General features: G+C 43.9%; 3 protein-coding genes and 1 non-coding gene across 8 annotated transcripts in view; 1 reads left to right on the top strand and 3 right to left on the bottom strand.

Moving 5' to 3' along the window:
• Positions 1 to 2,374: 2,374 nt before the first annotated feature.
• On the bottom strand, positions 2,375 to 12,823 carry KICS2 (KICSTOR subunit 2). 2 transcript variants are annotated; one of them, XM_075080921.1, is made up of 4 exons: positions 12,497 to 12,822; positions 10,041 to 10,114; positions 9,826 to 9,962; positions 2,375 to 5,152 (listed from the first exon to the last, which is right to left on the bottom strand). In XM_075080921.1, exons 1-4 carry the CDS (start codon positions 12,729 to 12,731, stop codon positions 4,336 to 4,338), a joined length of 1,263 nt encoding a protein of 420 aa, XP_074937022.1. In that variant the 5' UTR covers positions 12,732 to 12,822; the 3' UTR covers positions 2,375 to 4,335. The 2 variants fall into 2 exon arrangements, with proteins under 2 accessions (XP_074937022.1, XP_074937021.1); XM_075080920.1 differs by having other exon boundaries at positions 9,826 to 10,114; positions 12,497 to 12,823.
• A 2,162-nt stretch (positions 12,824 to 14,985) lies between these two features.
• RPL18A (ribosomal protein L18a) lies at positions 14,986 to 18,451 on the bottom strand. The gene is made up of 5 exons (XM_075080919.1): positions 18,296 to 18,451; positions 17,696 to 17,875; positions 17,153 to 17,282; positions 15,551 to 15,660; positions 14,986 to 15,128 (listed from the first exon to the last, which is right to left on the bottom strand). The coding sequence occupies exons 1-5, from the start codon at positions 18,311 to 18,313 to the stop codon at positions 15,036 to 15,038; spliced, it is 531 nt and encodes a 176-aa protein (XP_074937020.1). The 5' UTR covers positions 18,314 to 18,451; the 3' UTR covers positions 14,986 to 15,035.
• LOC142052189 (small nucleolar RNA SNORA68) lies at positions 16,396 to 16,527 on the bottom strand. Its single transcript, XR_012658759.1, has one exon. It is a non-coding gene; the product is annotated as a small nucleolar RNA SNORA68 (small nucleolar RNA).
• A 179-nt stretch (positions 18,452 to 18,630) lies between the features above and the next one.
• The window catches only part of XPOT (exportin for tRNA), a 30,259-nt gene continuing 22,361 nt past the window's right edge, over positions 18,631 to 26,528 (top strand). Inside the window, exons 1-3 of one of the 4 annotated variants that reach the window (XM_075080916.1) lie at positions 18,631 to 18,705; positions 23,464 to 23,597; positions 25,424 to 25,506. In XM_075080916.1, coding sequence (XP_074937017.1) covers positions 23,538 to 23,597; positions 25,424 to 25,506 — 143 coding nt within the window. In that variant the 5' untranslated portion in view covers positions 18,631 to 18,705; positions 23,464 to 23,537. Of the gene's footprint in view, positions 18,706 to 19,480; positions 19,568 to 19,635; positions 19,869 to 23,463; positions 23,598 to 25,423; positions 25,507 to 26,528 lie in introns of those variants that run through there. The other 3 variants (XM_075080915.1, XM_075080914.1, XM_075080917.1) reach the window with 3 other exon arrangements.

Raw genomic sequence — 26,528 nt, 5'->3', positions numbered from 1 at the left:
GTTTCCAGAGTCTCTCCTGCTTTCCCCGTAAGCAGCTCCTGCCTTGACACAACCGCAGCCTGAAGGCCACCCCTGCTGAGCAACACAACAGTTGTCCCCAGCAGCCAGGACTCTGACTTACTACTCTTGAGGCTCAGGCAGAGCCCACGCAAACAAGCAGTGCTTGGCTGCGTCCACCCCGGCAGTGCTGGCTTACATCTCCGGAGTCTGAAAATGGGACTTCTGGAGAAAACAGGGCAGAAACACCAAAGTTTCAGCCAAGCTAGTTAGCTTTTTGCCAGCACTTCTGGAAGCAATCACAGAGCTAACTGCGAGCCCAGGGCCAGCCACGCTGCCCGGCTCTTCTTACTACTAGATGAGCGTTTGTAGGTATAGGGACAAAAACCAGGACTTGAGGAATGAAGCACAGTGCATTGCTGATTTTCTTAAGCAAAGCTGGGTTACAAGATCAGAACCCAGTGCAGGGAAAGGCAGCAAGCTGACCTACAGCTGCAGGCGTCATAAACGCATAAGCAAGGAAGCCTCAGATAATCTATGTCAAGCAAGGAACAGCCACTAAAATGATCTCAAGTGTCTCAAAAAGCTCATACATGAGGAGTGGACCAGAGCAATAATTGACTGGGAGAGTCAATTCCACTTAAGAGCACAGACTTTTTTTTTTAAAAAGTAAATTAGATAAACTCTTGAGTGTTAGTATTCAAATAGATACCAGGAATTTACCTTACTTTTAGATCATTAAAACCTGCATATTATGTGCCTTATACTGTAGTCCTTTGCAGCACAATACAAAATACATTAAGTTTCCATTCCCTGTGTTATGTCTTCATGCAAAAGGGGGAGAAAAGGAAAGATGTTTTATTCAAGAAAAAAAACCTAAACACCGCATGTAAAAGGAAACAGCTTACAAGACATAAATATAAAATATGTAAGAGATCAGAGAATATATTTGCTGTCAAATTCATTTCCAGGCAAAGGATACTAAACTAAGTGTTCTCCCAAATTCTTCATGGACTCCAGTAAGTGATGAGGTGTATAAAATTTGCTACAAGATAAGCTTCCACATTGCTATTCTATGCAATCTGAGCGGTACCAAGAATATCAAATCGCAGTACCCATTTTAAAAACGCCGAAATATGTCTGGAAGCACTGGCTTTCCTTATGCTGTCATAAGCATCTTTACATCTTGCATTTAATACATGACTTTTAAAGTACATTACTACATTCAGTCTTGCTTAGCTAAACTGATGGAGAGAAAAAGCTGGCAGACAGGATATCATCCAGCTTGGCAAAAGTGCATTTGTCCTCCAGTTCTTGTAGTAAAGAGACTGATCAATCTTTCCAGTGCTGAGATTAATAATGAATATATTTTTCCTAGTTACTGAGTTTCTGATCACCTTTACTTACCCCACATATATGTTCCCCCTCCTTAATTATGCAGGTTTTTATTACTACCCTAGCCAATTTTACATCATAGAGACCTCATCTGTCATTTCAAGCATAGACTCCTTAAAGCATAAAATAAGAAACTGTGCTGTAAGTCTGCATGGAACTAACAAATCTGCAAATATTCATTCCTCCCACACATACCCACACCCCACACCCACTTAGTTTTTGGTCATAGCACACCTCAGTTCTGCAAAACTATTTGATATCGATTCTAGTGCAGTTACCTTTCTCCAGCTTCACCCCTGCAGCTTTCATCCAAGCCACTTCCTACGGCCTGGATTTTCTGCTCCCCACCTTGCATTTGGCCGAGATCTTGCAAGGAGAGCCTCGGGGAACAGGACTCAAACCCAGCTCCACAAGCTTCACCTCCAGCACCCAGTTCTCTCCCACCGTTTGCCTGCACATCTCTCCCATTCCCTCCGTTCTCACACCACAGGACAGTGATGGTTATGGGTCCTTTTGGTTCTCCATCAGCCTAAGTATGCAGGAATTCTTACCCACAAGTTGGATGGCTCCTCTGGCTGCTTCCCCAACAGCCTCTGGAGAAAACTGCAGCAAGCAACCCCACGCCCCCCACCCCCCACTGAAAAGGGACAAAGCAAGCCTCAGCCCCTCCTGCACAGAAACATCACCTACCACCCCTTCCCCATTCCCAGAGACACTACTTGCCAAAAACAGTAGCAGGAGCATACAGCGGAACACCAGACTGACTGAACAGAGCTGTCTCCTTTTCCTCTCCCCATAAAAACCATTTCAGCTGCTGGTCTGCTCCGAAGGGCAGCAGATTTCTCTTTCACCTCTTCTGAAATGTCCCCCCAACTCAGAAATAAGCAAGGTGTCTGTACCCACACGCAGCCTCTTCCCCCAGCCTCCTCTCCCACTTCCCACAGACAGCTAGCACAACGGGAAAACACCTCAGAGACAGAGAGTTTGTGCAACACTTTATTACACTGCTGAAGACTGGGAATCGGTTCTGGCGACAGCCTCTTTTCTGTTACTCAGGCTGAGGAAGTCAATAGTACAATGTTATTACAGGGTCACCCTCCCACATGGGGAAGCACCACAAACCCTCTCAATACTGTCATTTGCAACTTTGTCCTGTTAATAGGGCAATTCAAGCTGCAAAGTATAATGCTGTTACAACCAGGTGCCCTCCAGTTGCTAGTGTATTTGCAACTCCTGTTATTCTCCAATGGCAAAGAGCAGTCTCTAAACTTTTGAGGGTGATACAGCAGTCAGACGAAGACTTAAGGTGAAAGGCAGTAGCACAGATATTCACAAAGACAAAACATAATTACAGCAAAGCATGGAAGGCTCTGTTTGGCACAAAGTGGCAAGTCAGAGCTTATATTTCAAGAACAGAACATGCTTACATGATTGTAAAGACATCGGTACTTGCAGCAAGAGGCAAGGCAAGTTATCATAACCTTTTGTGGGAGAGAAACATAATCAGTAAAAGCCATGCCTGCAGCGGTATCTTTTGTATTTCAGTCTTAACAGAAACCAACTTTTTGACTTAAACTCCCTTTTAAAAAAAAAAAACTGAAGATGACATACCTTACACAGTGTCAACTAAGGATCTAACTTTGCTTCACTTACACGCATCATACAGCAGACCCATATCAATCCTCCTGAATTCCCATGAAAGTGCTTGCACAACTGCATAGCTAATGGTGAGAAAAATCATACAATATAAGGCTACAGGTACAGCCGAATTGACCCCTTTATTGTTTTGAAAATATTGATTTCCAAAATAAAGTACTTTCAGGGTATCTAGAAAACATACTTTTTCCAAACCTGGAGCCTAGAAGTTAGTGGTGAAAGAGACATTTTAGAATGAGGTAAACATACTGCATAGGCTAGATATTTAAATCCAAATGTCAAGAGCGATTTGGCTTAATTGCAAAATTATTTAAAACTGAACAGAAAGAACGAGCTATATACTCATAAAAACCTGAAAACAAATCCAGGTTGACCCTAGCAGCAAATTAGAAACTAGTTCATTTACAAGGGGCATTTCCTATTGCCTTTTTTTTTTTTTTTTTTTTTTTTTTAAGGTAGCCAGACAAAAGCACAATTTGAAAAGAGCTTTGCTGCTTTTTCCATGGAGCTGTTTTTCCTAGAATAGTTGCTCAACCTCAGCTGGTCTCCTTCAGTTAATCTAAGCCAAGACTGGTAGTGGACAAACAACATCACAACACTCCAGTGAATGCTGGCCTTCCAGCCCATGCTGCAGCTTTTCTTGCCCCAGCCTCCGTTCTGGAACAATGACAAAGCTTTATGACATGGATGTTCAGAGCAGAGACTGGTGCTTAACAGAAAGTGTCAGAGACATCAATTATTATTTTAAACCATTTGAAGACTAAGTTATAATTAGCAATTTTGTGATTCTTCTATTTTTCTTTAAAATTTGTTCTTGCAGGTTCACTTTTTTAATATTCCCTTGTATCAGGGTACAGTTCCCAGAAATAATTCCTGTCAGACAATGCAGTTTTCTAAAAAGATAATATCTTCCATCCTCACCACATTTTCAATAAACTCTGTAGAAATCAGTCAATTATCAGACTAAGATAAAGTGCATATATTCCTTTCTGATACAGGCAACAAAGTTGTGGACTGAAAAAATAAATCATACTGAAACCACACTAAAAAAAAAATCATCCTACTGTGGCCATTTAGCACCCCACAACTAAGTCATCCCACTGAGTACTGCCCAAAAATATTTTTCTTCAAGTGTCTGTTAGCTTTAAAAAAAGTGAACTTATAGCATTAAAAATAATGGCTCCTTTTTAATTAGACTCTGAGAATCATGTATTTATGTAATCCTTGAAAGCTGCAGCTCCCCCAAGGCTGGCATACTGCCTCGACAACTTGGAAGTAGTTTGCATTTTACCCTTTGGATCCAGGCTTCAAGCTTGCAAAAGCTTTGGAGTTTTTAAGGGAATGTGAAATTTCATTGAGAAAAGAAATAAAATGATAGTCCCTTTCTGACTTCTTGGACTCAAAAATAACTACAATGGTAAAATGAGGCTCGGGGCGAGTAAGAAAGTACGTGCTTTGGACTTTGTCATCATAGAAGTGAACAACTTTCTCCAAGCTGTTGAGGTCAGATGTTCTATCAGTCATAATCATGATTACGTTGGGCCAGTGCATAACAGGCCTGTCGCTGGGCAGAGACACCACTGCAGGGTACTGATCCACTCCTTTGGGGGCTTCCCTGTAAGAGTGGGGATGATGATAACCATGTCCCTGAAAACTCTCTGATCCACGATTGTCAAAAATTAAGGAAACGTTGACAGCATCATACTTCCGGATGAAGCTGGAAATTTTCCCAAAGTAATCAGGATTTGTTTTAGCAGTCAAAGTTTTCATTTCAGATGCTGTAGTTTGTCGACTGAGGGCCTCATGAAAGTAAAAGCTAAACTTGGCAAGGAGAATGTTTTTGAGCTTCATCAGCCAGAGGAAGAGGTGCGGAGGTTGTACAGCCTTCTGAGACTGTCCTCCAAACAGATGCTTCTTGGTCTCTCGCTGCTTCTCAAAAATTTGGCCCCAAGTCTGTAGTTTTGTGTGAGCAGTGTGCAAGTTGACCAGGGATGGAAGGAACTTCCACTCTGAGATCTGAGCCTGAGCCTTTAAGAGATGTGCAAGCACATCTACTTCCAGCTGGAAACTGCTTTCAAGAGGACTGAGGATTGGGTGATGAAATCTAGAAAACACAACATTATTCAAGACATGAGAACTACCATACACAACAGTGCAATGATCAGATAGTACTTGTCAATTCACAGACAGAAGGCCAAACCTCAAAGCAAAGTGTAAATCAAAACATAACCTTGTTAATTTAAAAACAAAAACCTGTTCTTTTCACATAATTGGGGCAAATATTGTAATGAGCATACAGCACTTCGTATTTGACAGAAACACCTGCCATACATTTCTCTACCAAAGCAAGGGATTTATATTTGATGAGTTCAACAATAATCACTGTTTATCTTGATCCACGAACTATTAGAGCACTGTTTCCCATTAAATTTAGGTGATTTTGTTCAAGTTTAAAATCTCTTCTGGTGGTAAAATATGTCTTGATAGTTCTGGAATAGCAGTAAGACATTAACTTAAACCAAAGGAATTATGTTATAAATTTGCTGTTTGTATAGGGAAGCTATGAGGAAGCCAAGCTGAGCTTCCCCCACCCAACCTCACAATAAAATTGTGATGGGAAATTAGTCAATAGAACCTTGATTAACTGTATTTACCAATGAACCACATCTCAAACTCCAAACCTTGGAATAACTAAAGGCAATGAAAGGGAAAACGTTTGGCAGGATTTCATCATATCACAATGAAGGTGCTGTAACAACCAATTTCTCTCTCACTGAAAATTCAGGTCAAGATCAGCTCTTGATTTAACAGATATTTTAAAAAAAAAAAACAAACTCAAACCACCTCATCTACCAGGTAGAAGTGCCACTACACATCCTATTCACAAGAGTGATCCTACTACTACAACAAATCTCAATTAAATGGAATTTTATAGATCTATTCTATAGCCTTCTCACTTTATTTTTTCTAAAAACCAGGAAAAAAAAGACAGATCCAGCCTACCTCCCTTCCCTTGATACTCAAATTACTTGTAAATTTATAACATCATAATCAATAAACACATTTAATTCAAAACTGTGCAAAACTGTTCCAGTCACAGAAGCTAATAACTTTAGAAAGAATGAGTCTTTGAAAACATAAGTGGCCTTTTTAGTAAAGGTGTTCCCTAATAGCCATCTAGGACTCTTTTAAGAGGTCTACAACAAAGAACCACCAATAGTTCAAAGGCAAGACTTGATGAAGTTGCCACTTCAGAAAAATAACCTGGGTCTTGTTATTGCTTTAAAACAAAGAAGTTTATACTGAATCCTTCCAGCCTTTAACAGCTCATCATCAAAGTGAAATTGACTCCACTATTCACCTCAGCTTCCAGAACACCATACCTAAAATCAATATTGGAAATACTTGGTTCAAACCCAAAGCATTTTTTTTTGCAGATCAGAAGAGAGAATGAGAGTTTTAGGCTTTTCATTCCCTCTCCCTTCACTATTTTTACTTTGACTTTCCATCAAGCTCTGCCCAAAACATTAATTCTTAGGCTTGTGAAAACTGTCTAACAATTTCACCACTATTTGTAAGCATCTCTTTTTTGACAGCCACCATACCTGTCTCCTGAAAGAATTTGCTATTAACATGCAAGTCCAAATTTATTTCAAGAAAATGAAATTATGAATATCATAAATGTTCTGCAGACAGGCTAGGTTGGGTGACCAGCCACCGTCTGTACACAGTACATGTCAGCAACCATCATATCGACCCGCTATAGCAGGCTACTTTGGTAAGCTGAGAAGCACAAAGTATATTTACATTTCTTTGAAAAAACACGGGTCAATTAAAAATAATATTCTGCTAACAGTCAACATTATACATTTCCAATGGTTTCGGTGTTCAGCAGAAAACCAGTTTTGTTGCCATGTATTTGATGGAGAAAAAAGCATTATGCAACATTATTGATTCCAAATACTCCCATCAAGTGCACACTTAGCACAGTGTATTCAACACACCTGTAGTCAGACCAACAAGGTTATTCTTCAACCTTAAAAGCAATTTAAAAAAAATCCTACTAATGCAGCACTGCCAAGTCTCCTAGATTAACATTATGATATACGGCTTCCCACTTCTACTTTGCTTCATGGCTCATAGCTATTTTCATGTTTGACTGCACAGCAGGATTTGCAAAACTGTTTTAATCTAAAAATACACACCTCAGCCACAGCTGAGAAGCTTGATATGGTTGCAGAGTAGACTAACTGGTTATGTACTCAGTATATCTGCTGCAATTAACTTTTGTAACACAGAAGCATCTGACTGAGCTCAGTATAGTGTAAAACAGACAGCTTTTTACCATATTTCAATAAGCCAGAGTGTCAAGAACTTAAAAACTCATTGGAAAAATGATTTTTTTTTCCCCCTAATCATTCTCAAAAGCAGAGGGATGCTAGAGTTTTGTTTTGCAGACCATGAAGAAGCCTCATTTTTCTACAACTTTTTATTTCCTTCCATAGATCACACATGCATGCATTTAAAAAATGTTAACTAGATGAAAAACATTTAACACTTAGAAATAATTATATCAAAATATGTTTACTAGTTACTTATTCATTTTATACTAGGCTTTTAAAGGATCCTGCTTCTGCTGCTGTTTTAATTATTTCAGTTAAGATCCCACCCAAACCAACAGTTAAAAAATTCAGGAAAAGGTACTTCTCCAGCTGTATTCTACAGAAGAACAGAGAGGAAACAGTCTAGTATTGGTTGTGTACAGGTCAGCAATAAGTAGTAGCAAAATAGCTTTAAACTGTTCCAGAGTTAACGATTTTTCAGATACAGATATGATATGACTTGACTGTTGACAGTTAACTAATTGTGACATTCCTTCCAGCAAGTAGCTATTTGCTCTACATCATCTGAAGAGCTCTTTATAGATGTAGAGGAAAGAAACCAAGGCCAGAATCTATCTGCAGAACAGACACCCTGTTTGGCCTTAGCACAGTTGGCTGAAGTAATGGCACACAAGTGTAAGTGAGGAACATACTGACAGAGGGAAGAGACTGGGTAAGGACTTTATTTGACCTTTCACCTGAGAGGCTCAACAGACTGTAAACCAGAAATGCCTTCCAGCCAGCACACATCAACAAAACAGCCCCCAGAAACTCATCCAAGACATGAAGAAACTAAAGGAAGGACTAAAGGAAGATATTATTGACACTTTTTTCAGAAATATTCTGTACTGAGGAGGACCACAGAGCAGCTAATGAACTAGCTCTAACAGCATCTAAGATGGAGACGTTCGAAGAGCCTGCTTATTAACTCAAAGCAAGATCATAAGTATTTTTCCTAGGGAGATGCTGCTTATTTTTTTAAAGAGGTTATAATAATGCCTTAGAAGTACAGACATGTCACTGAAATTTATTTAAATAGCATACTAAAACATTTCACGTGTAACAGTCTCCAGTTATTTTGTCAAAGTACCAGTTTTGGTTTTCAGATTTTTAACTGCTATTGACTCAGCATGTGCTCAGGACAGTGATGGTTAATGTCCAAAATAGATCAACTTTAAAACAAACAAACCAAAACAAAACAAAAAACCCCAAACCCACCTTACCTCCTTTTACTCTCTAATGTCTATCATACCAAGGTAAAAAATATGTCAGTTTCATTTTTCATTGGACAAACAGCCCTGATATTGTAAGGGTTCACAAACCAGGAATTGCAGAATAATCACTAGTAGGATAATAGACTAGTTTTGATTTTCAAATAGCAACATTATGTAGCAATTTGCCTAAGTTATTCCTAAAAAAAAATAAAAGGAGTCAGCTGCAGTGCTTAGATTTGGAACATCAGAAAACAGCACTGAATTACTCTAATTCTTCCTCGGTGTACACTTTAAAAATCATACCTGAAAAAAATAAGACTTCACAATATTCTCCCCAACTGTCTTCATAGACACTATATCACTAGCAAAGATTTAAAAAATTCAACTGCATTTGAAAGTTATCTTCCTACAATGGCTACCTTGTTTTGCTTTGAAATAGAGAGTTACAATTTCACTCTGTTGACAAGCACTCAAAGATTTTTTTTAAACAGCCATCACTCAAGGCTCACATGTGTTAGACATGAAATACCCACCCCAGAGTCATTTAGAAACATCCTGGGATTCTTTTAACAGGAACTATGAGATCTTAACTTCAAGAAGCCATGATGGCAGGGACCAAAGAGTCAGAGGTGTTTCTTCTACTCGCCCCAGTACCTCTCAAGAGGAGTGGTAACAGAGCACCATAAAACTCTACTAGGTAGGCCAAATAGTGGTGGTATAGCTTTTCGAATTAAGCAGACGTATATTCTAGTCTAAACGTAAAACTGTCACACAAATATCTGTTTTAATTACATATCAATATTACTGAAGCCCACGTGAAATTAAGTCTTGTTTCCCCTCCACTCCTAATGAAAAAGCACAACAAGTCTTACACCTTGTACAAGGAAAATAACTCTTCCTCTCTGATGAACACGAACACGCAGAGTATTAATTAAGGAATAGGAAAGATGGCTCCTAGGACACGATGAGCAGATACCTTCTCCTTTTTTTATTTTTCTTCTTCAGAGGAGTCATATTCTGATCTGATGCTGCTGCCCAACACTGACTGCATGCATTAATTCATGCAAGGGGCTGTGCGGCTCAGCAAAGGGCATCAAAGTCTTTAGGCTTGCTTTGAACCTCAACATAATTTATTACAGATCATACGCCTGAGTACTTACTGCCAGCAAACAAGCACTGACCTTGAGCTGTATTTCCTTAAGATGGATTCCAAAATGTTTACCAGTTCCTCAGAGTTAATGAACTTTTGGGTGCTGAGCGTGTACATTTTTTCATAGAAGTCAGCAATTTCCATCCGAGCCTGAACAAAAAAACAGAGCTGTTCAGACAGGTGAGAAAGCAGCTCTTCCAAGTGAGGAGCTGTTCCTCCTAGTGCATTGCGACCCGTCGCCACCACCTTCTTCAGCTCATTATGCAGAGATGTGTAGATGGTTCGGATGGAGTCCTTTCGGCTGAAGAATGACTGACCACCTGTTCAGATAAATATGGAGGTATTACCAAAATCCAGGGAGAGCAAAGATAGACAGCAATACTGGAAAATTGTATATAACCATACTTCTTCTCCCCTAGGTGTTCCTCAGTGTCGTTTAATCACAATTTTTTTTTTAAATGAAGAAACATATTTCAGTGTATTATTTTGCAAGTAACTGAATTACACACAGCATATACTCAGAAGCACTTTATGTAATATCACGCAAGTTACACTTGTCCCAGTTCATACCTCAGCAGCCGACTGCTGCAAAACTACACTCCCTCACACCTGCCTCAGCTATGGTGTGACCTTTCAGAAAACAAGGGTTCAGTTAAATTTGCCTCTGTGATACATGACCTGGAAATACTGTTATTTGTGGAAGTCAGAAGAATCAAGTCATGATGAAATCTTAATAGCCTCCACTCCTATTAATAACTCTAGATCTTTTCAAGAGAATTCCCCTAACAATACCTCTTCAGTCATGAAGCACTCAAATTTGCAAAACAACCTTTAAATGGGAAGCATGTGACATTTGTGCATAGAAACCAAATGTTTCCAGTCCCTACACAATCTCAATATAAACCAGAATTCAAAGGGAAAATAATCACAGTTTATCTTGGTGAGACCACAGTGCCAGTTAATCCATAACTAAAACTGGAGGGAGGGGAGGAAAGTCTGTGCTTCTCTCTACCTGCTCAACACTATGAGGAATTTTAAAAAAGAAAAAAAAAAAAGACAAAAGGAGAAAGTCAAAGAAAAGATATTTGATGCTACCAAAAGCCTGTATAAAGGTACTAACTTTATTTCATAATTTCTATTTACAGGCTGCTTTATGCGGTGCTGTGGCACTCAACAGCTGCAACACAGCAAGGATCGAAGGGACTGAATCTGCAGAACTTCTAAAGATTCCAAATTTAGGTTCCGCTTTGAAACTGCTTATAGATTTTGTAATGGTGGGTAGTCCTCTTCACATCCATTTTACACATACAATGTTCAAAAGCGACCTTAGCAATTTGAGGCAGAAAGGCAGAGAACTGGTTATCATGGTGAAACAGCCGAAGCTGAGAGTTGCCCCCAGGTCATGGGCAGGATGAAGAATCATTTATTGCTGTTGTTCATGAAGTATATGAACAAACAACTTTGTCCCTTCTGCTGTCAATTTTATCGTTTCTGCAAACACCAAATGCACTTTTTAAAGTCAATTTTAAAATGCACTTTTTAAAGTCAATTTTAAAATGCACTTTTTAAAGTCAATTTTAAAATGCACTTTTTAAAGTCAATTTTAAAATGCACTTTTTAAAGTCAATTTTAAAATGCACTTTTTAAAGTCAATTTTAAAATGCACTTTTTAAAGTCAATTTTAAAATGCACTTTTTAAAGTCAATTTTAAAATGCACTTTTTAAAGTCAATTTTAAAATGCACTTTTTAAAGTCAATTTTAAAATGCACTTTTTAAAGTCAATTTTAAAATGCACTTTTTAAAGTCAATTTTAAAATGCACTTTTTAAAGTCAATTTTAAAGTTACAGATTTTTTGTCTGTAAAGATCATCTTATAAAATATTTCCAAGTCACTACTTAAACACCAAAGCAGAATTTTCTGGATGCTTTACAACATCACGTATCAGACTCCTATCCCTTGATCCATTTTCCATGCCAGTCTGCAGTTCAAAGAGAAAATAAGCAGCTCTGCCCAGAGGGCAACATGATGACAGCTCATCCTGTGCCACTTCGGGATTTTTCTATTCACATACTGAGAGAGTGAGAAGTGGTCAAGGTTGTGGCCAAAACTTCCTGAGATCCCATAGAACCTACATGAATAACAACTTTTGGGAGGCTATCTCCAGCCCTGAGTACTTACACATGTACTTACGCATAAGCAGCTCTAATATTAGGCCCTTGGATTGTGACGTTATATGCTTTAATCCTCCAGTCACCCCACTGAGCTCACCTTTGCCAGAATCTCAGCCAGAGCGCCCCAGCACAGAAACACCTCTAGCTAAACCCCGGGAACGGCAGGGAGGTGGCACTACCAGCCAAGAAAGAGATGTACCTATTCGCACAGCCACCTGCACTCTTACTTATTCTTTAGGGGCAGCCCAAACGGCACAGCCGGTTTCTCACCGGGCCCACGGGCACCTGCTGACCCAGCGCCCGCGTTCCAGACGCACCTCACCGAGGCCTGGATCCCCGGGTACCGTGCAACCCCCGGGCGGCAGATCACCTCCCAGAGCCCCCTCAGCCGCCCCTTCACCACCGCGCTGCCGACACCCGCGGGGCTGAACTCGGGGGCAGGCCGTGAGGAGGCGGGGAGGCGCTGGGGACCCCGGCGGCCACCTCAGGGGTGAGGGGAGGGGGAGCGGAGAGGGGAGCCCGTCGGTACCTAGCTTCTGGCCCAGGAAGGTCATGCTGTGGTAGGCCTTCTCGGCGGCGGCCAGGTGCGCCAGCCCGGCCAGCAGGGCCAGCCAGCTGGCCCCCGCGCTCTTGTTGGCCTCCCGCTCCTTCTCCACGTTGTCCTTGGCCTTGTCGTAGGAGAAGATGCCCAGGTGGGAGAAGAAGGTCTCCAGCACAGCCTGCTCCACCGGTACCGGCGCGCCCAGCGGGATCGACTCCCCCATCCCGCCCGCCGGTGACCGCCAGCCGCCTCCACAACGGCCACCACTTCCGGGTCCGGCGGCGCCGCCGCGTGAGGGAAAGAGCTCGCGCCGCCTCTCGTCACGTGAGGAGCGAGGCGGTCGGGCGGAGGGGGCTCGGGGCCACGTGACGGGCGGGACCGAGCAGGGCGGGTGTAACGGTGCGGCGGGGCCGCGCGCGCAAAGGGCGATCGGGCACGTCATGAGGCGTCCGTTGAGCGACGCCTCGAGGTGCAGAGCGGCCTCCAGTTGGTGCGAGGAGCTTCCCGCCCGCGCCGCCTTTGGCTCTTCCGACACCTCGGTCCGAAGCCCGTTTCCACACTGATTTGTTGCTGCAATTAACGAGTTCCAAAACGGAAGGGTTTGCGCGTAACCTTGCTCCGGCCCTTTGGTGGCCTGTGAGCCAGCAATGTGTGCTCACAGCCCAAAACGCCAGCCGTACCCTGGGCTGCATCAAAAGCAGCGTGGGCACCATGTCGAGGGAGGTGATTCTGCCCCTCTGCCCCGCTCTGGTGAGACACACTCCCACACCCCCCCTGCACTGCTGCATCCAGCTCTGACAAGGACATGGGCCTGTTGGAGCAGGTCCAAAGAAGGGCCACAAAAATGACCGGGGGCTGGAGCACCTCTGCTGTGAGGACAGGCTGAGACAGTTGTGGTTGTTCAGCCTGGAGAAGAGAAGGCTGCAGGGAGACCTTATTGCGGCCTTTCAGTACTTAAAGGGGGACAACAGGAAGGACGGGGGCAACCTCTTTAGCAAGTCCTGTTGTGACAGGACAAGGGGTGATAGTTTTAAACTAAAGGAGGGTAGATTTAGACTGGATATAAGGAAGAAATTCTTTACAATAAGCGTGGTGAAACCCTCCAACAAGTTGCCCAGAGAGGCAGTGGAGGGCCCATCCCTAGAAACATTCAAGGTCAGGTTGGACGGGGCTCTGAGCAACCTGATCTAGTTGAAGATGTCCCTGCTCACTGCAGGGGGTTGGACTAGATGACCTCCAAAGGTCCCTTCCAACCCAAAGCATTCCATGATTCCATAACTCCTGCAGGACTCTCCAGCTCATCCAAACATTTTGTGATTATAGTTTCCCCCTCCCTTGCAACACAGAGATCATGAAATCACCCCAATCAATCCTTTTTTTCAGATCATGTTTTGGATGGATGAGCTCCCTGCACCGGTCCACCACAGAGGCAGTGGGGGGGAGCACAAAGCAGAGCCACTGGGGCACAAGGCCGTGGAAGGGGCTGTTGCAGCAGCACTGGGTGCTCCAAACCTTGCAGAATAGCCACCCCACTTACACCGAGCGAGGCTCTCAAAGCTTGACCTCTCCTTGCAGAGCTGCAGCTCTCCAGCTACCCCAAAACAAGAACATTTCCAGTTTCCTCTTGGGACAGTATTTCCCCGTGCTCTGCTTGCACCTGCATTTGTTCTTAAGCCAACATCTAGACAAAACACAGCATCAGTTCTACAACTCTGGCAAGACCCACTTGAGACTAGCTTGACACTAGCTGCCTACTTTCTTGTACAGGAAACACTCAAAACACAACTATTTAAAATAGGCACCAGATACAAAAAAAAATTATGTGTGAAGCAGCAGTTAAGGTGTAACCTTAACTACACCATGCCTGCAACATCTTTTTCTTTTTTTTTTTTTTTAAACTGTTGCATTATATTGTAAATAGGGTAGCCTAAGGATTGGGTGTTGGTATAAAAATTAATTTTCGTCATAACAATTGGTCTAACATCAAAGATAAGCCTGCCAAGCCCTTTGTCACATCTCGTTTCTAGGTGCAGGCACTTCCATACGCACCCATGAGTTAATCCACAATGGTACATAACATGTGGTTACATCAAAGTTTTGGCTTTAAATGCTGAAAACTTGAAGTAGCTCAGCTGAAGTTCTAAGGTCTTTATTCTTAGAGCTGCCAGGTTTGAGTTCTAAGTGTGCAAAAAGCGGCCTTCTTCCTGAACTCAGCTATATTTGCTTAGCGTGCCCAAGGGTCAAAAGGATGTAGGATTATATAGCTGCTGCTCAACAACAGACTTGCTCTGACCTGGACAGCTGGTTATTAAAATTTTGGTAATTTAAGTCAGCACCTGAAACTTTCACCTGTTTCAAGGCAATCAGAGCTGTGAGCAGCAGGCTGCCAACAGTTTACAGAACACGAGGAGGAGGAAGAGGGACTCCTTGGTATCCAGGACACCGTTTCCAAAAGACAACTAACTGGGAATCAAAGGTTCAAATAAGACCTTTATTACAACACACAGCTGACAGCACATCTTCGTATTTAGAAGAAAGTATTTGGTCTCTTGGTGGTGAAACGTGGTTTGTGCTGGCGACGCAGAACTCTGTGCGGCAAGGGGAACTTGATTTTAGAATCCTGCAAGAAAAACGTTCCTATGTTAATTGAGATATCAGGTGAACAACAGAAAATAGTTTGCAATAAAGCTAAGCTATATTCAACTGCTAATTTATGTGTAGAGAAGTAACGCATCCACAGAGTAGATACACCTCATAGGAGCTGACAAATGCCTTAGTTTTGCAATTCTTTTTGAAAGAAATGCCTGTTAAAGGTGAGTTTTCTGCAACATAATACCTATCATCTGGTTTAGTCTAACTGTCTTTCCAACAGTTCTAGCATTAGAAGCCTTGATCGTAGTGTAACATAATTCTAAACCTACACATGCAGCTTTGGTTCCATCCCTATTTTTGCCTGCAAAGCAAACCTGTACCGGCCAAGAGCACTCCCCCTTCCAGTCCAATATTTGACCGGGACCCACCAGCCACTGCAACTTCACTTACATGGAACTGCTTGACCGCGGGTCTACGGCACTTGCTGGCAGCAATTTCCTCAACTTTCATGATCTGAATAGAGTGAGCACGGGCACGATGACGGGCTCCCATATCACGGTCTGGAACAAGAGCATTGATTAAAATAAATCTTAAGACTACTTTCAGTTAAAAAAATCTTACTACTGCCTCTTCAGGAAATGTTTATAGCACCATCTACAGCTTCTAAAATTTCTCATCAGCTCTACTTCATCACACTGGATTTAGTATCTGAAGTGATGGCAGAAATACCACAGAACCAATATGCAGCAGCAAATTCTTCTGATTTCGAGAAGGTACACATGTACACAAGTAATCTACGGAGGACTATTTCATTTTTTGCACAAGAAAACTGTGATTCAGAATCAACACTGAAATACAATTACTGGAAAGTCATGTGAACTTCAAAAAAAGTTCCCTTCCAAAAGGTGCCAGTAAAGGTGGGATCTGAGGTTATCTTTACTTTTCTTAAAACTGACAAGTGATAGAAATATGAATTGATATTTAGCCCACATAATTAGGCTTTCAGAAGAGGAGGAAGCCATCCTATATGGGCTACCTGAAAATCCCTCCCTGCAGCAGTGAAAATCCCTGCCTTCAAATCATGATGTACATCACTAGTTCCACAAGATACACCGGCTGAATCTCTGTTGTGCTTACAGCGCTTCCCAGGAAGATCCACTGTGCCTATTAAAAACTTACCTGTCAAAAGTATTCTTGAGCATAAAGGTATCAAAGTCATTGTATCATGACAAATTAAGTTCTTGGGTCTCTTAAGCAATCCTTCCATATGTTAATTAACAGGAATTACTGTAAATTAATGTAGAACCTTAAATTTCACTTTCAACAGCACTTCAGCTTTCGAAAGGCGACAAGATACATTTAATATTTGCACACATGACAAGAATATCATTATTAAGAACAATATTCTTTGGGTTTTTATGTGCATTCTATAGCATTTATAACACTTCTGGATTCAAATATCAACAGCATCAGCTACACAAATAGCCTATCCCTGAAGTACTTCACATAGCAGACTGAAATCAGGACAACCTTTAATCCTCCCTGAACTGACGCAACGAGATCTTGGAGCAACACGGATTCCCCCCCAGTGATTTTTTTTTTTTTTTTTTTTACTTGCTCCCCAGAGCCCATATGTTGGTATATTCCACACGATACCTGAAAGAGTCTCTCCACAAGACTTGGGAAGATATACTCAATTATTTTAAACTAATAAATGTAGTGCAAGAAATATATACAGCACCTAAAAGGTCATGAAACTCTTGGTCTGTATAGCAAAACTCATTATTAGAATTGTAGAGAGTCACACCAAGATGAAGTGGGAATATTTTCAGCTAGAAAAACTGTGTAAAAAGTGGTAATGAATAAGATACCACATACATCATACATAAACATCTATGGTCGTCTCCAGGAACCCCCCCACTTTATTTTTCCAGTGTGCCAGTTATCTTATCATGGATCAAGTCAGCATGCTTTAAGCCCAGTTTAAGATTTAATCCTGTGTTTATGTACTGGTCCTACTGCTTCATACCTCAAATGGTTGCATGTACTTACAGCACTGAGTGACTGCACCAGCCGTGGTCAAGTCCCTGTACTCCCTGTACATGTTGTGAGTTCCGCTACGAGAATCATAGCGCAACCAAATACCAAAATTTTTTACCCGCAGAGGGGACTTCTCATACACCTGGAATTACACAAAAGCACAAAAAATAATAAGAGACAGGCTTTTTTACAAGTTTAGGAATAAATATTTTGAAGCTGTAATGAAACCACTGTGATATTTTATTGTCCAGATGACTCTTAGAGAGGTATATTCCACAATGAAGCAAGCGTAAGAACCAGACAGGAGCACTGACTAGTGGCACAGTTCACAACTCTTTAGTGCTGGGAATTAAGTTTCGTTTTAGTTTACTGGATGTACAGTGTCACTCTGAAAAAACGAATTTGTCACTCAGCTTCACAGCAGCTGAAGGATAAACTAATTGCAACGTCGCCCCCAATAACAGCGTTTCATACCAATTCTTTCCATATGTACCAGCTAGAATTCCTTAAAAACCTCCCCCCCCTCTTTTTTTTTTTTTGTTTTTAATCCCGCACCTGGCCACAGTACACAATCTCTCCAGAAGATTTCTTCATCTTCTTCAGCTGAGAAACGAAGTACCAGAAGCGGGACTTGGCGACAACATGGTTCGGAGCGAAGATCCGCATGCGGTAGAGAGGAGGAGTCCTGCATTTCGGCGTGGGCAGGCATCGCCCCACAACCTTGTACTCCCGCAGCTGGAGAGACGAAAGACAGGCCGTCCGCGGCGTCAGCCCGAGCCACCGCGGAGCCGCCCCGCCCCGGGCCCTCCCGGGAAGGCACTGCACGTCTACGCGTGAGCACCGCGGCAAGGGCGGCTCAGCACAAGAGAAGGGGAAGAGAGGAACCACCGGCCCAGGCGGACGGCCCAGCCGTGCCGCCCGCCGATCGCGGCCCCCCGCCTAGGGAATGCGCAGCCCCCTCACGCGTCCCGCGGCGGCACCAGCGCCGCCGCCATATTGGCTGCTTGTCTCCCTCATGGGCCGGGCCGGGCCGGGCCAGGCAGGGCCGCTTGGCCGCACAGGGGCCGCAAGCCCGCCCGCCACCCTCCCAACAGCGGCCTCGGTACCGGTCCCGGTCCCGGTATTGGCACCGGCCGCGCCCCGGCCCTCACTCACGGTGCCCGACGCCTTCATGGCGCTGCCTACTCCTCCGCCGCCCGCAGGAAAGGAAAGGCCGCGTGCGCCGTCGCCTCCCGTCAGCCGCCCGCCGGCAGCCCCGCCCCCGCCCGTCCTCTCCGCCCATTGGCCGGGAGGAGAGAGCAATTGGAGGAGGTAGCCGTCAGTCTCTGCTCCGCGGCGGCCGGCGGTGGATACCGGGAGGGCGGAGGCCGCGTGGCGTGGGCCGGACCCGGCTAGCGGCGGGACCTCGGCGTCTCGTCCCCGCCGGAGCCCGCATGGCCCCGGGAGCGGCGGGAGAACGCACGGCTGTGCGTGGCTCCGTCTCCCCCCGGCCCTGCTCCCGTAGCCCCGAAGGACCCAGCCGGGAGGCCCCAGGCGGCGGCAGCTACCACTGCGCTCCCCCCGGGGTGGGTACCGGGCGTGGAGGACTCCCGGCGGGAGCCTGCACACCCGTGGCAGACCAGGGCTGCTGGCTAGCGTGAGGTTGCCCCTGTGGATCGCCGCACACTCATTTTGATGGGATCTTTTCTGCCGGCTGGCCCGGAGAACTTTGCTCCGCTGCACCGGGAGCTGGGAAGGGCTGTGCGGTGACGGCGAGGTCTCACAAACCTTGCTACCTCATGCTGTGAAAGCTGCGCTGCCACAGCCATGAGACGCGGATGTCACCGTAACAGCAACACCGCTGTAGCGATTTTGTGAACAGCTGCATCTTGCTGCAGTTACTTTAGTCTTCCTTTAAGTCTGATTCTATAGACGCGCACGCGCCTAACCACGCAAAAACCCCCGCGTGTATCGCTCCGTTGCGGAACGATTTGCGGAAGGGAGGAAGGCCACGTTTGCGGGCAGCAGCCGGGCCACTCGCCTCCTCACAGACGTGCCCACGCCGTTGCTTTCGCAGTGTGCGCGCTTGGGCCCTCGCGCGGCTGCGCGGCTCCACCGGCGGTACCGAGCCCGCGGCGACACGGCCGCCACCCCACGCGTCCCCGCCGCTGCCGACAAAGCACGATTTCGGCATCCGGGCGGGGGAGGATAGTTTTAGGGGCGGAACGAGCCAGTCCCAGTTTAGTAAATCGGTGTAATTAGTTTTAGAGTGCGGCGGGGCCCTGAGAGAGGTACGCCTTAACCCGCCATGCCCGGGGAGGGGGCGGGGCCGATGGCGGTCACACCCATCCGTCGCAAGGGGCGGGGCTACGGCCTGCAACGTGCCGCGTGGGCGGGGAGGCGGCTCCTCCCGGTGTACCCATCGCCGGCCGCCCCGCCGGGAAGGAGGTGAGCGCGCCGGGCCGGGCCGGGCTGTGCCGGGGCACGCTGGGAGCCGTAGTCCGGCGGGGCGGGCCGGGCCGAGGGGCGGGGGCAGCGGCAGCGGCAGCTTTCCTTCCCGGAGGCGCGGAGGCTGTTCCGCACGCGTGAGGGCCGCGGCGCCTCCCCTGGGCGTCCTCTTCTCCTCCTCCTCCTGCCGCCGCCAGCCGAGGCGGCGCGGCCTGGCCCGGCCCGCTCCCTATGCTCGTGGCGGCCGCGGAGCTGTGGGGGTGGGAACCGGCAGCGCCGCCGCGATGGAGTGACAGGGAAGGTAACGGCAGGGACGGGCGGCGTGGCGTGACTCAGCCCAGTGGTGGCGGCAGCGGGGAGGGGCTGGGCTGTTGCGGGGGCAGTTGGCGGGGGCCGCCGGCGGCGCCTCCGCGGCGGGGAAGGGGCGGTGCGGGCGGCGCCGCTGAGGTGGCGGCGGGGTCCCTCGAGTCGCCCGGCCGGTTCCCGTCAGCCCGGCACCGCCTCCTCCGCAGCTGTGGGGCTCCGGGGAAGGGGTGGGGGGGATGCCTCGGCCGCCCGGCCCCGCCGCCGAGGTAGCGGGGGGTGCCCATACGGCCCTCCGGGAGTTGGTGGGGTCTGGGGGCGCGTGCGGCAGCGAAAAATACCGGGGTTTTTCTCCTGTAGTGTAGGCTGTCGCTTGCGGCGCGGTTGCGTTCGGGTGCTGCGGGAGCTGCCTGGGTAGTCGTCCTCCGTTATGGCTCTGGTGGGGGGAGGAAGTAACCGTAACCTCTTAAGCTGCAACGTGAAGGGAGGGACCTCCCCGCACCTCCATGTTCCGCTGCTCTCGACGTGCTCCGGTGCGGTGGCTCCCCGCTGTCCAGCCCCGGGGGAGCCCGCCGCCGGAGGAGTGCTTTGTCACGCTGCAGTGGCCCCGGGAAGGGGCCGAAGGGGCTAAGATGCCCCCTCCCCCCCGATGCCTTCCCGCAAGGCCTGGGGGCGGTGGGGTGTGCGTGGCCTGGCTGCCCCCCGGGCTGGGCTGGGCTGCAGAGCCAGGCCGCGGTGGTGCGGGCTCTGCTGGCGGGGGCTGGGCCCTTTGACCAAGTGTTTGGCGGTGGGCAAGAAGGCCTTACTCCTCACATTCCTGGCCAGCAAGAATGTGCTTGAAGTGAAGACCTAATGTGTCATTTCCAGAAAGAAAAACTTTCTAGTCTAGTTGAAAAGTTCTCGAAGTAGCTGTAATTGCACAGCTATTCATTTTAACTGCATGTTAGGTCAGTGTAAAGGCTCTAGAGGCCAGGAGTCTAAATATGCTCAAGATTTGCAGCCAACAAAACAGAGATCAAAACAGAATGTGAAAGATCATCTTTTGCTGTCTTTGTTCTGTTAGAGAGAAAAGTTGAGGGAATGAAAATTAAGCAGGTCACTGGCTCCCTTTGTGCTATCACAGTCTTGTAAATACCTAAAATGAGAGCTGCAAATGAAGTGTTCTTTAATTACTAATTGTACCCATGGCTGGCACCTGTAGTTAAAATGCTCTGGATGTTTGCATTATTAGAGCATATCTGAACCCAAGTTACACACCTTTGACCACGTTAGTATTGTTAAACTGGGCAATCTTCCCCAATTGAAGTGTCCTTACAGTTTTTTCCACGCTTTACTGTATGAAAGCAGTCTCTGCTATCAGATGCATTTATAAGTACGTAATACGTGAAAGAGAATAAGCTATCCTGCTGAGAGATACGTGTACCTGTATGACTTTGCTATTAGGGAAGTGCACCCTCCTAATCATAGTAAGATTAGTTTGCCACCCAACATAACCTAACAAAAAAAACGTGTCTACATAAATAAGGCAATACTTTCTACACAGCTGCGTATTAACTATTAATGTTACTGATTATTTTGTATAAATAAAACTTGCTTTATTGACATACTTAGTGTTATAGCTGAGTATATCTTGCAATGGATTTTGCTAACTGTAAGTACTATTAAAATTGCAGTTTGATGTTGCTTTTGAAGTGTAACCGGCTGGTGAAATAGACTTGTGGTGGAAAAGCTACCTGCTTAACTAAAACCATGTAGCACGAGAAGCTATTTTGTTAGCTTTCGTAAAAGGCTCATTCAAATAGTCTCTCTTGATTAATTGTCTTCTAGAGTTGGCTAGTCAAGCTGAAACTCTTAGAAAAGGATATGTGGTAGAAGATGAAAACTTAAATGTGCTCATGTAGCATATACAAAATTAGTAGAAGTGGTTGGCATTGCTGTTAGCTGAACAAGTGAAGAGAATACATGTTTGAGCCAGCCTATTTTTAATAGCAGAATTTGTCACCTGGGCGTAAGAAGATTACTACCTTCTGGGCAGATAATATAGTGATATCAGCAGGAAAATATGCCAAAAATATGCTTCTCTATATTAAATAGTTTTACTTGTATAACTCGGGACCAGACCCTAATTGAAAGGTGCTGAAAAAAAAAACCCCTCCTCTGTAGTACTTTATTTTATTCTGGCTGGTTTGTATGTTGGTTATGGGGAAAACAAGCTGGGGGCTGGGGACGCAGAGGGAGAAGACTCAGCAGAGCAACTTTAATCCCTAAAGGTTTTGACCCTGAGCGGGATTGCTCTGTGTCGTAAGGCAGTGTGTGAAGCTTGTTTTGCCACGAGTCATCGCTTTGTTCCAGATTTTCTGGTTTCTATACTGCCGCAACCTGCAATTTCTTTTTTGGTACGAACTCAATTTTCCTTACTAAATTGCTTCTCATGATGCATTTTGTTATAGTCTATTCTGTAATGGGTTTTATAGAAATGCCCGTCTGTTACCATGTTAAATTTTGGGCTCTCCTTTTCAGGCACGCTTGCTATCAGTTGTCACTGTGCCACCTTTCTTCCAGTGGGGGAGGGCGAACAGTAGAGCATGCACAAGACACGCAATACTAAGAAATCAGAAGTTCTACCTATAGGCATGTAGGCAGCTTCAACCGCAGCTCCTTTGTATTTCTCATCTCTTCCTCTTGCCTGTCTTCCTTTCCTCTACCTCCTACGTACTTATGTAACAAGGCCTTATTTCAGGCCTAATTAACTATGTTACCATGGAGGGGAGTGGCGGGGCTTTGATGGATAGATGGATTTTTGTGTACTGTTGCTGTTTAACAGCATCCTAGTATTTCACAAAGACTTTATTTAATCCGCTGTGTTTTACCAGAGCATTGCAGAACAGGCTGTAGAGGCGCATCATCTTTAGAACATTTGTCTAGCTTGTTAATTTTACACTGAATTTTCTAAATAAAAATCATTACTAGTAAATCAGCGCCCATTAGCAGGAACAGAAAGCTTTGTTAACAACTCAGTATGATGCATTTTGTGGTTAATTTCGAAGACTCTTCTCTTGTGTACACTTGCTTTAAAAGAACGATCTCCTAATGGCTTTGCCCCCCAGGGGAAATACTTCATAAATAAGTTGATGAAGCGTCTTGACAATACTGGAGATGAGTAGAGACTTTTTTTTTCCCAGTTGTGAAGTTTGTGGTGGGAAAAAATCCAGCAGTCTATCATTTAAGTAGCAGATTTAGGTTTGTCATATCTTGGTGATCCCTCTCTATACTTGAAATTTGAGTTCAAGCCTTTCAGTTGAGTAGTACACATCATGCTATTTCTCTGTTAATTAATACGATATTAGCTCTGTTAGAGAGAACTAAAATATATGGACACTTCAAATTTTCCTTATTCAGTAAGAAGTTTAGTACTATTAAAAGTTGATTAAAGGACATAGAATTCCAGTATCTGTATCAGAAGTATGCACGTTCATGCTTTGGTTGAGTCCATACTATGGGACTGAGGTTTGTGGGCAAACTTCTGTGGTTGTTGCTGTCTTGCTTTTAATTTTTGTTGTTCTGCTGAGCAAATAAAGTTTCTCTATTTGCAGATGATCCTAGCTTCCCCTCTAGAAGAAGTGGGCAAACCAGTTAGGAGTAGGAAACAAAGAGCAGAGCAATAGAGATGGATGAACAAGCCCTTTTAGGGCTAAACCCGAATGCTGATGCAGACTTCAGACAAAGAGTATGTCATTAACTTGCTTACCTCTCTAATAGTTGGGGGTGCTGTTTCAGTGCGAAAGTCTCATTTTTTTCTTGGGGGGTTTGGTGGTTTGGTGTGTTTTTTCTGGTTAACCAATACATAGGCTTCGTGGTGGTAAGTACAAAACAATGTCCTGTCGCAAGCATGTAAGTTGAAGTTTTTGTCACCAATTCTGTGAAGTTACACTTAATGTGCATAGAATTTCTTTTTCTGGGCTCTGACTTTTTCAGTCCTTTAAATTCATTGTACTTGTTGCTGCTTCTTACCTAGGTTCCCACAGAATTAAATGCAGCCATTAAAAACAATGAGTTGCTTGCAATTGCCCTTCTAATTCTTAGATGGCGGGGGGTGGTATTTGATTGCATTACCTACCTTTAATGTCTTTTAATGAAGTGTCTGTTTTTAACTGTCATGAAGCTTGTATTAGTGTAGAGTAGGTTAAGAAAGTAATTATGGTGTCTAGGTAACAGTTACTTCATGAAAGATGCTCCTATGAAAGGCATTACAATTTATATAACTATTTAGTGAGTAAATGTTTCAGCTTACTGACTGATTAGCAAGTTGTTTCAACTCTCTACAAGATAAGCTCCAGTAAAATCTTTCAGAAATGAGGATGTTAATACCTTGAGTTTGTGTTCATAAAACAAATACTGGAAGGTATAAGAAAGTTAAAAACATAGTTTGATGCAGCCTAATATTGCTAAGCAGCCTGTTAAATAAGTTGGTTCTGGGTATTTGTCCTCTTGGAAAGGATGGATAAAGCTCATCTTTTAGTGTTCTGTTGAGTACCACTGTAAAACTTGAAGCTTATACATTTATGCACCTTTAACTATGCAGTCTGCCTAATTTTGAAATATTTTACAGTAGAAGGCAACTTACCTTTTCACTAATCGTGTAAGATGTGACATATGAAGGAAGTATCAAACAATTCCTGGTAAAAGTGTTTGGTATAATAAAATTACCTGTACAACCTACAGTAAATTAATTTTTGTTTAAGAACTTATTTCAACTCACTGAATAATTACTTTGGTGAATTGAAACAACTGTGAACTAATACAAAAAACAAAACCAAAAAACCCAACAGCCAAAAAATCCTCTTGAAATACATGCATTCATGGAATTGAGATAATGTTGTTAATCTAGTCTCTGTTTCAAAAGTTACTTTACTCTTTTGTATAATAAACCACACTAAATCTTAAAGCAATTAGATCAAGTTAACTGTTGTCAAAAGCTACCAAATTTTAGATAATCAAGATGCCTATCAGAACTTCGAAATAGAAGGGTTTTTCCAGTCTCTGCAATAGATTAATAAACTGACAGGTGTCAGGTCATCAGTGTTTCAATGTTTCTTGAGCTTAAGGTGTAGAATACAGCCAAAGTGGTGCAACAAAAACAGTGAGTTTTTTTCAGTTAAAAATCTAAGTCACTTTCTCCTTAGACTTTTAGACTGAAAGGAATTTTTAACTCTGATGAGAATTTCCACCCAAATGAAAAGGCCCTGAGTAGCTTCCTTTGGTCACCCCTGTCTCCAGAGGTCCTTATAACCTCAACATTTCTGATTCTATGGCTTTTATATTCCAGTAATATAAATCCTTGTATTGAATATAAAGTGGAAATGAGTACTTATGATATTAGCTTTTGAAGAAACACACTTGTGTTATGGTAATTAGGGAGTCATATGAATACTTGGATGTATCCAAATTGGTTTGTTGAAGGACAGCTGTTTAAGTGTGAGTCTAAATGTGAATGAGATGTCTTGTGCTGTGCTTCGTTCTGTTTTTAAATGAAACTTACTTGGACATTTGCAGGCACTAGCCTACTTTGAGCAGCTGAAGATATCTCAGGATGCTTGGCAAGTCTGTGCAGAAGCGTTAGCTAAGAGTATATACAGGTAATGTAGACAAGAACCATTGCTTACTTTCATTAGTAATATGTTTGTGTCTGGGTTTAACTCTACAGCATAACAGGCAAACTGTAAATTGCTGAAGGTTAATATGGTCTTCATAATATTTTTAGTATCATAGTTGATCTGTGGCTTCTGCATAATGCCTTTCAAGGGAGAGCAATGTATAAATAAAACTGCATATTGATTTAGTAGCCTAAAGACTGCTCCTTTAGGAAATCCAGGGACAAAGAATGAGTTCTAGTGCTGTCTGTTGGGGAGGAAAGGAGTGTTGAAAGTGTCCTATTGTGAGACTATAGGCTTCATATGTAGTAATGTCAGAAGTAGTTCCTTGCCCCTATTCTATGGAGTGGGCCATCCCATTTCTCAAGATGCAAAGAGTGTGTAGTCACCACTATTTTTGCACAGAGCTGGGTATTGAGATCTAAAATACTAAGTTGTTGCTGTATCACAACATAGTTTAGTTGGAATGAAACAGGGATGTGTACCTCCTGAATAACAACAGCGATTTATAATGAATGCTTTTTTGTAAATGATTTATCAGAACTTCTGACTGTAATAGAATAATTAACAAAATCACAGATGATTTGAAAAGTGTTCTATGTTCTTTACCAAAATACATTACGATTGCTATAATTTTTAGATAAGATAAACTCGTGTAGATGCGTATTCCACATGTAGCATGTGGAATGTCCCTTCCTAAGCTAAACATCAGTGTGTCTTTAGCTTTGCTCTTTAAGACACAATGTACAGCTTGCACTTAGGGTACTAATGGACCCTGAATGTATTGTTGAAGCCTGACAGATTTTTATAAAGGCAGGATACAATAGATAGTGGAGTTTGTGTTCAATGCTGAAATCAAAGCATAACAAATTGGTGGCTACAGAAAAAAGTTTATAATATCAAACATAAATATTAGTTTAACAGTTGCTTATTTTTAACAAATGAACTGCTTGAGTATTTGTCATTTTTGCTTTGGAGTAATAGCATAGCATTTTTCTCTGGTGCAC

Source organism: Phalacrocorax aristotelis, chromosome 1 (assembly GCF_949628215.1).
Source record: "Phalacrocorax aristotelis chromosome 1, bGulAri2.1, whole genome shotgun sequence".
NCBI lineage: Eukaryota > Metazoa > Chordata > Aves > Suliformes > Phalacrocoracidae > Phalacrocorax > Phalacrocorax aristotelis.
The sequence above is the reverse complement of the archived record's forward strand: the minus strand, read 5'-3'. Positions and strand labels throughout refer to the sequence as shown.

Coding starts and splice junctions, on each gene's coding strand:
- RPL18A (XM_075080919.1), bottom strand. Junction 17,283..17,695: donor AGATTGTGTACTGTGGCCAG/GTGCGGGATTAA, acceptor GTGTAATTCCAG/GTGTATGAGAAGTCCCCTCT. Junction 15,661..17,152: donor TGGTGCAGTCACTCAGTGCT/GTAAGTACATGC, acceptor CTCTTGTTCCAG/ACCGTGATATGGGAGCCCGT.
- KICS2 (XM_075080920.1), bottom strand. CDS start 12,731: ATGGGGGAGTCGATCCCGCTGGGCGCGCCGGTACCGGTGGAGCAGGCT. Junction 10,115..12,496: donor CTTCCTGGGCCAGAAGCTAG/GTACCGACGGGC, acceptor TTATCTGAACAG/GTGGTCAGTCATTCTTCAGC. Junction 5,153..9,825: donor TTAAGGAAATACAGCTCAAG/GTCAGTGCTTGT, acceptor TGTGTTTTCTAG/ATTTCATCACCCAATCCTCA.